General features: G+C 30.0%; 2 protein-coding genes across 2 annotated transcripts; both read left to right on the top strand.

Annotated features, from left to right (window-relative positions):
- The first annotated feature begins 735 nt into the window (after positions 1 to 735).
- Positions 736 to 1,986, top strand: LOC131944173 (uncharacterized). The gene has a single exon (XM_059304693.1). The coding sequence runs from the start codon at positions 736 to 738 to the stop codon at positions 1,984 to 1,986; it is 1,251 nt and encodes a 416-aa protein (XP_059160676.1).
- Positions 1,987 to 4,086: 2,100 nt separating this feature from the next.
- On the top strand, positions 4,087 to 6,284 carry LOC131944172 (uncharacterized). The gene is made up of 2 exons (XM_059304692.1): positions 4,087 to 4,269; positions 5,232 to 6,284. Exons 1-2 carry the CDS (start codon positions 4,240 to 4,242, stop codon positions 6,282 to 6,284), a joined length of 1,083 nt encoding a protein of 360 aa, XP_059160675.1. The 5' UTR covers positions 4,087 to 4,239.
- Positions 6,285 to 9,316: the final 3,032 nt, after the last annotated feature.

Genomic DNA, 9,316 nt, shown 5'->3' with positions numbered 1-9,316 from the left:
AAATAACATTAATTTTTTTATATGAGCTAGAGGGTTAATATCGAACTTGATGCTGCTCAGATAAAAAACAACAACAGATAAATGGTACAAACGGATATGCTAAAACATTGTGTTTATGTTATTCTAACCAATCGCTGTAAGTACTTTAAACATAATCTAAGCATGTAGAACAATATTTTTATTTTTAAGGATTCGACAGGTTAGAACTAGATTGTTTACATCCAAAAATTCGATAAAAACGGGATAAATCGTTCACAAATTATAAACTGTTGCGACAAAATTTTATTTATTACATTTTTATTTCTTCAGCTAGTATACGGGCAACAATTTACAATAAGTATCAGACTTCGATAAAATAAGCTTGTCTAAATTTGTAGAAGCTAATGGATAGATGAGCGTATGAAGTTTAGAGAATATTTATAAAATAAATTTTAAAAGCTTTTCTTTATTGTTATCAAAGTAGTGTATTACTAAATATCTAAAGAAAATCATTTTTTTCTAGTTTTAATGCATTATTACTGCTTGTAATTAAAAAGTTTTTTAAGCCATTTTTTCAGTAGGCTATCTAATGGTTTTTATCACATGACTAAAAACAATTGCGCACCAAATGAAAATGACAATGTCCGGATAATAGTGCGGAATGGTAGTATTGAGACAATCTACTAATTTTAAAAAATTGTATACTTCATAAAAAATTATTTTCAAACTCTGCTTTGAATTTTATTTCAGTTTTAAATGGAGATCGAAACAGATTTAGATCTAATTTTGATAGGTAAAACAGGAAATGGAAAAAGTGCAACGGGAAATTCTATTTTACGAAGATCGTGTTTTAAAAGCAGTTATAACACCACCTCTATAACAAAAATTCCACAATACGATAAAATTCCACAATACGATGTGACTGACTTTGAAGGCTTGAAAATACAAGTTGTTGATTGTCCGGGCGTTCTTGACACAGATATTGACCAGTCTGGCGGGGTCGATATTGTGAAACGCGCGTTACAAAACGCGCTTATAGCCAATCCACAAGGCTATCACGCTTTTCTTATTGTCGTCAAGTTTGCTCAGCGATTTACAAAACAGGAACAAGACTCGATTAAAATTTTGAAGAATATCTTGGGAAAAGATGTTATCAAAAACCATGGCATTGTCGTCATGACAAACGGAGATACTTTTGAATATCATAGTGCAGAGTACGGTTTAACTCTTGAGCGGTTTTGTAAAGAGGAGAGGGGACCATTTAAAGAGCTTCTAAGTGAGTGTGACAACAGAATAGTCGTTTTTAATAATATCACTAAAGATAAAAATGTAAGAAATAAACAATTGCGGGAGCTTTTTGATAAAGTCAGACAACTTCCAAAAACAGAAATAGAACGTAATAGATACACAAATGAGGATTTTCGTAAAGCAGGCTATGTATATACCAATATGTTAAAACAAACAGAGGAACCACTAATAGATAAGCAGATGTTAATTTCACAGCGTTTAATTTTGCTAGATTTAAAAAACGTTAATAATTGCAAAACCGTGAAAGAAAAACTTAAACAATTATCGATACTTTATGAAAGCAGCAACAAGTTATCGAGACATATTGCAAAAATGGACGGTGAGACTGGTACATTGAACAAGTTATTGGATAATGTAAAATATACACAAAACTATATTGAAAGAAGTAAAGAATTTCTTTCTGATAAATATACAGATAAAACATTAGACAACGATAATACAACTTCACAACAGACCCTATCAGCACAAAGCAAATCAATACCTGTTTCAAAAAACAAAGATAACGAATGTCTATCTACTTTGGATGAACTCGAGACGCAATTTACACAATTAGAAAAAGAATTCTTAGAAATAAAACGTGAAGCAGACGCTGGCATGATACATAGGTGCCTGATCTATATTAGAACATTTTTTTATCAACAGGACAATAATACAATGCCTCAATCGACGGAGATGTCACTGTTTCTTGGGTCACCTTAGCAATTTTAAAACAAACAAGAACAATTTATTATTATAATTTGAACAAGTTTGCTAAACTATTTTTATTAAATATCATTTACAGTATTTTGTAACATGTATTTTAGGAATAAAACAGATCTTAAAACCTTGCGGTATAAGAGGTATAAAGATTCCTCTTTCTAAATAAATTAGCAGCCACTGTGGACACGCCTTTGAAATCGGATTCAGAAAATGCAGCGTCTTTATACTCTGGAATTCATGATTTATAACACGCATTATATTTAAAAAAAATGATACTATTGCTGGATCTTAATAGAAATTAAATATATACAATTAAAGCCATAGACATAAGAAAAAAAATCATTATAATGCATTAAAGGTTAAATCCGCAATTTGGCTGTATATGTTTTGAACGCTAAGTTTTACTCTAAAGTGACATACTTCAGGTTTACATTAAAAGCTTAAGTGACTAATTGTATTAAGTGTTTCTGCACCAGAATACGTTTAGTAGTTTTTACAACCGTCTTTAAATAAACTTTGCATATTTATGTAAAACATGTAGTTTTTTTCACATCTTGTGGATTTTCGGATCTCGTGACTCTGACAAAACCACTGACAAAACCACTGACACACACACATGCATCCGAAAAATTGAACATAAAACCATGAATTTCTTTATACTCTAGAATTGATGATTTATAATATCCATTCTTTTGAAAAATGATGCTAATGCTGGAACTTAATAGAAATGATATATATATATATATATATATATATATATATATATATATATATATATATATATATATATATATATAATTATATATACATAATTAAAGCTGTTATGTGAAAATATGTAATTTTTTAACATTTTGTAGATTTTCTGATCTCGTTACTCAAACACTTATAAATATAAATAAGAAGAATACTATCAGTGTTACTTCTATCTCTATATTCTTAATTTTTACTTTCTCGTATATACGAAGTAAAGAGAAAGTCTTGTAATCGTGCAAAAAAAAAATCGAGATTTTTACAAATCTCGACGTTTTACACCTCACTGATACGGAAAAACATAATTTTGCAATCTTGTCCGTATGTCTGTGTGTCTGTCTGTGTGTCTGTGTGTAAACACGATAACTTGAGTACCGTTACAGGTAGGTTGATGAAATTTCATATATAAGTATTATGTCAAAATCGTAGATACTGATCAACTTTGGAGCGATTTCCGATAACCGGAAGTGGTACTTTTTCTACTTTGAATTTTTCAAAAGCCTATAACTTGAGTACTTGAGTACTATTTCATATAGATAAATGAAATTTCACATGCAAGTAAAAGATCTAATTTTCTACCTTCTTTCAAATTTTGAGTAATTTCCATTGACCGGAAGTACTAATTTGCGCTATTTCCGATTTCTCAAAAAAAAAAAACGCATGTAAATTTATAAAGTACTAATAATATTGGGCACTATTATGCACATTTTGTTTTGGCGTTCGCTTGGTGCGCAATACTTTTTTCTATGAGATTCTATTCTATTTTTAAAAGTTTAAGTAATTAAAAATCATGTCTATATTTTAAGTTATATAAGAATATTCGAGAAAGTTTAGGGAGATCACTCCCGGTTTATTTTATTTTTTAAAATCATATTATAATCTTTTTTCTTTGAGCACAGTGATGTTGATGCACGGCTATTTTGTAACAAAGAATCCTCTTTAGACCTAGCTAACCACTGCTTAGATTAAGTTGCTTTCATAAGTTTTTTGACCTCAGCATAGGGAAGGTGTGGGTAGCACTTTACCCACAGCCTTTACTTTCGCTGACATGAGTTAGATACCCATCAGAGCTGGTATGACTCATACACTTTCGTGACTTTCTGGTTAGCAGTCTAGCACTGTTCCCATATTGTTTATTTTATGCACCAGTAAAATATTTTGACCCTACCTATGCTTTGAAATTTTAAATAATAACATTATATTTTTTCTATTAAAAAAGGTTCGGTGATGCGATTACGCAAGCGTTGAGGTTTGTACCTCCAAAAAGGTTAAGAACCACTGACCTTGTTATTTTTATTGTAGGTATGTTTAAATGACTAAGTTAGTAACTATTCAATGGCATCAGTTATTTTGTTTTTTACTTGTATTTGTGCAACATGTATATTTTCATTTGTATAGTTTTTTATTAGAAATTTTCTTACTAACAGATATTTGACTGCTTAAAATTATAAGTTGGAAAAGATTTAAGAGAAGCATATTGATTTACAACAATTTATGTAGATAATGGCTTCAGGGTTAGGCACTATTGAACAGGTAATATACAAGTATCACAATTTAAAATGGAATTTTAATGGAATATATATATATATATATATATATATATATATATATATATATATATATATATATATATATATATATATATATATATATATATATATATATATATATATATATATATATATATATATATATATATATATATATATATATATATATGAATTATGTTCTGGTTACATGTAATTCGACTCTTCCATATGCGGAAAGGAAGACGTTCCCTTTTTATTACTAGCTTAGTAGGCCTTTTACATGTAAATAAATCAGATTTTAAATTACGCAGATGGCGGAAATAGGTTCATATTATGTTCAATGCTTGTAATATTTTGGCAAACATTTTGTTACAACTCTTATTGAAATTTTGAATAAGGACACGCTCAGATTTTTACCCAGCAAATAGTACTCATTTTATAGGCGATTTATAAAGAACGGAATTTCTGTAACCTACAAAAATTTCTTAATAGCTCATATTTGAATACGATGTTTACGCATTTTGGTTAAGACGTGTCGATTGTATGTTGAGCAAATGGGCTGCAGCATTCAAACACTGAGTTTGAAAACGTAGTGATTTACGAACTAATTGATTTTAACATTTTTATTCAGCGCTGTTTAATGAAAAACAAAAGGTTCTCAACATATTATTAACGTATTAGTACTGTACATTTAAGAGCCTAGTGCCTAATGTACATCAGTCACATTTTGGTAAAAATCAAAACACGCAACGGCCACTAACCTTATGTTTGATTTTTATCCCAAGTACAAATATTACTAATGAAAAATATATTAAAGTCCGTTTTTAAATTAACCATATAAAAAACACGTAATTTTGTATAATCAAATTAAATTGTTGAGCTCTGTTATCTCAAAATGTTGTTTATGTGACTAAGTACGTATAAAACTAAGCTCTTCAATTTATACTTTGTTTCTAATGGTTTCAGGAATCACAAAACAGATTAGATATTTTATTAATTGGTAAAACTGGGAATGGAAAAAGTTCTACGGGAAATTCAATACTAGGTAAAAAACCAAAACCCTTTCAAGAAAGCTACAACAGTGCTTCTAAAACCAAACAACCAGCGTTTGACATGTGCGAATTTATGGGTCATGAAATACAAGTGGTTGATTGTCCTGGTGTCATTGACACGAATCTAAGCATCTCCGGAGGAATAAATCTAGTGCACAGTGCGTTAAAACATGCAATGTTAACAAACCCATACGGTTACCATGCTTTTCTAGTTGTTATTAAATTTGGTGCTCGATTCACATTTGAAGAGAATCATGCTGTCGGTATTCTTAAGGGAATTTTAGGTCACGATTTTCTGAACAAATACGGTGTAATTGTAATGACAAATGGAGACAGTTTCGAGCATGCATGTGAGGAAGATGATACATTAGACCTTAAAAGCTATTGCGAAAATCAAGACGGTGCTTTTCGTGATCTTCTGCAAGAATGTAAAAACAGGATTGTCGTATTTGATAATATTACAAAAGATGACAGTAAAAAGATGGAACAGAGAAAGAAATTGCTGGAACTGCTTCAACAAATTAATTATAATGGCGAAAGATACACAAATGAGCATTTTCATGCTGCACAAAGGCAGTATTCATATATAATAGGCCGCGAGACATCAATAGTAAAAAAAGAAGTTGTAAATGAACAAAGTTTGATCTTAGATAAAATTAGAAAAACCGAAACAGTAGATATAGAGAAAAGAAAGCAACTGTTACTCAACATTTTACAGTGGATTGATCTCTTACAAAATAGGATAGCAAGGAGCAACAACACAGAAGCTTTAGAGCCTTTGCAAGAAAATATAACCAAAACTCGTCATCTTGTTGATTCGTTATTGAAAAATGCTGAGCCTGATGAAGAAGACAGCATCAATATGACCGACATTGAAGCGGAATTCATTGAAATAAAAAGAAATCTCGACATTAGTTTTTTTGAAACAATCAAGTTCTTTTTACAGAGATGGTTCCCTTTTTTATAAAAAATGTTACATGCCTCTATTATATTAACTATGTTTCGCTTTTATTTTATTTTTGTTCGAAAGAATGTGTAATGCAAACCATGATTTATTTGTATTATAGTTTCATATTATACATACAAACTTGTGTAAAAAAAAGTGTAAACTCAATTTATCTTAGTTGCTCGTGCACATTTCTAAGACAGTACTATGGACTCATCAGGATTTCGTTAAATTTTACTTTCACCAAGAGACGTCTATATTTTTATTTATAATCAACTTAAAATTCTTAATCACACAGAGGCTTTGTATGTGACCATAATCAAATCGCTGATCTATTCTTTTGAGTTCAGGATAATTCAGAGTTGGTGCGATACACACTTATATATTGCTCTGCAGACATATTTTCTAATAATGAATTAAAAGAAAAATGAAAAACAATTAAAAATCAGTTATAATGTAACTTGTAGATGTAATGTTTCTTCCATGTCTCCCATGAATGTTTATATCATTGGTAATTTGTGTCGACGTTTATCTTTCTGGTGGCAGTTTTATAAACATAAGCTGGTAAATTGGGCAACACGTATTATTTAACTTTTTTTACTAAAATTAAATATTTTAGCTTAATTGTTATGAAAATGCAAAACTGAAAGTCATTGATGTTACTGCTGTTTATCAGCAAATTTTAAACATTTTTTAATGAAAGTATTTGTAGTGAAATGTTCAAGTGCCTCATGTCTTAGTCTTATCTCAAGACCAGTTTAGACTAGTGAGTTACATATGATATATACGCATACCTTGTATTATTATTTGTATTTTTTACTATCAGTAACAGTTTATAAAAATGTATAAGAAATTTATGTCGACAATTTTAAGTAATCCTTGCGTTAGTAATAATTGCTATTTTAGTAGTTTCTTTTTCGAAGCTGTATTAGCAAAAAATAAATAATATAAAACAACTATTTATGACCGTGTTCTTAATAAATAATTTAATTTACTCTTACATACAGGAGGGAGTATATAGGTAATGTGTACGATTCATCCAACCGCTCGTACGAGACACACATTTCTTTAACGTGTGCTAATAGTCTATCAATTAAAACAATATTTTTGGAGTTGCAGGTGTTGCCGATGATTATTGAGAGATTTCCACACGAAAGGTCCATCAATATTTGCGAGAACTTTTATCTAATTTTTAAAATCATAATTAGTAAATAATAATTCCCTAAGAACCACATATTAATCAGTTACAATTTTACACGCCAGGAAAAGAAACAAATACCTAATGGTACAGATTTCAACAGTAAATATATCAAATGCTTTGGTGATTGTTTGTTAAATTCTGTTGAAAACTAATTCCGAAAAGCCGATTTTAGCTAATTGCGACTTTGTGATTATTTTTCAAACAGTTATGTGTCTTGAAATAGTAGACTGGGGAAACATTTTATAAAGAAAACCAATGGAAAATGTGGGCGTTATTGGGTGGTTAACTTAACACGATGTGAAGAAAGACAATGTAATGACATGCCATAATGTGTAAAATCAGACGTTCATTAGTCAGGGATGTTAACTTTACCATTAGATTAGATTGTGAAGATATTTTAATGTCTTTATGTCAATAAAGGAACATGTTTACAATTAAAAAATAGAGAGCAGCACCCATCTATAAACTAAATAGGAGAACCGAAAGTAGTAGAGAAATTATCTTGCTGGTCAGTATGTTTGACATGTTATACCACAAGACCACACAATCCCCCTCAATCATTCTCTTTCCATACAGATTTATTAAATAACCGTTTTAAATCAAGGAAAAAAACAAGTAAAAGTAAAAAAGCAATCCAGTATCTTCATGAAGTAAACGGTTTTGCCTTTTAAAAATCACTATTTAAAGTTTTGGCTTTGAAATGTGTGTGCCAAACGATGTATGTTCAACATAATATAACTCATTGTTGTCAGTGCAGAATACAAAAGGCAACGCATTGCACTTCCCCTGCTCATCTGCACACATGTTTAAAACATGATCACGTGCTCAAGTGGTAAGTATCGTTCACAATACTGCGGCTAACAGCCCAAAATCATAAAAACTTGCAAAAACTTTGACTTCTAGGGCACTCTCAAAATGACAGTATTTCCTGCATAATCTTATCCATTATCAACTTTTATGATTGATTTAGACTAGGGAAATCGCTTAATCTTTTTTTTTGTTTTGTTTTTTACACATATTCGCCTTTTTACATGTTCCATTCATCATTGATTCTCATTTCTGCACACTACCAAAATATTTAGCGCATTGACAATATCCGCTAAACGTATCCTTGCTGTACTAGCAGTGCGATCATAATTTCGTTCTGCTCTATTTCCTTCTGGGTATTCGCTGTTTTCATTAAATGAGAAATAAGCACCGTACGGCAAAATGTATGTTAAAACGCGTCACTGATAGAAACCTTCCTTGTTGCGTTAATACAAGATTTCTTTCATCAGCTAAAAGTGCAGTGGCGGAACTAGAAAAAAGGGCCACCGTGCAAAGACATTTTTGGGCCCATTATATATATATATATATATATATATATATATATATATATATATATATATATATATATATATATATATATATACGAAAATTGGAACATAGAATACTCATTTCGGGCTTAAAAATTCTTAGTTAAAAAAAAAAAAAGTTACAACAACCCGTCATTTGTTTGAGTGCCATTAAAATCTCTGTTACAATATATGTCTGAAATAATGCATCATATAAGTAAGTTGGTCAAAAGAATTTGAAGCATGAAAGCTTTGTAAATGTAATGGTTTCTCGAATTATGTTTATTAACTTTTTTTTTGTATTTATATTATTAGTTTTAAATACATTTCCTTTTTATAGGCCTACTCTGTCATTCTTTATACAAAAAATAATTAAGTGAAGTAATTGTCGTTTAATTTGTTTAATGCAAATCTATTAAAAAGTGCTTAAGAGTATTACAACTCATTTATACTTTTTTTTTCTTTTAAGCAACAGCGTGTTTAGCTACTGTAGAACATCACCACTGTAGTAGACCTGC

This window comes from Physella acuta, unplaced genomic scaffold, assembly GCF_028476545.2.
Source record: "Physella acuta isolate Inbredline_101_S28 unplaced genomic scaffold, ASM2847654v3 ptg000484l, whole genome shotgun sequence".
Classification (NCBI taxonomy): Eukaryota; Metazoa; Mollusca; class Gastropoda; family Physidae; genus Physella; species Physella acuta.
Note: the sequence above shows the minus strand (reverse complement) of the source record. Positions and strands in the feature narration are given on the sequence as shown.

Excerpts from the sequence above, each read along its gene's own strand:
- LOC131944173 (XM_059304693.1), top strand. The coding sequence starts at position 736 with ATGGAGATCGAAACAGATTTAGATCTAATTTTGATAGGTAAAACAGGA.
- LOC131944172 (XM_059304692.1), top strand. The coding sequence starts at position 4,240 with ATGGCTTCAGGGTTAGGCACTATTGAACAG. Across the intron at positions 4,270-5,231 it reads GGTTAGGCACTATTGAACAG|GAATCACAAAACAGATTAGA; the intron begins GTAATATACAAG and ends TAATGGTTTCAG.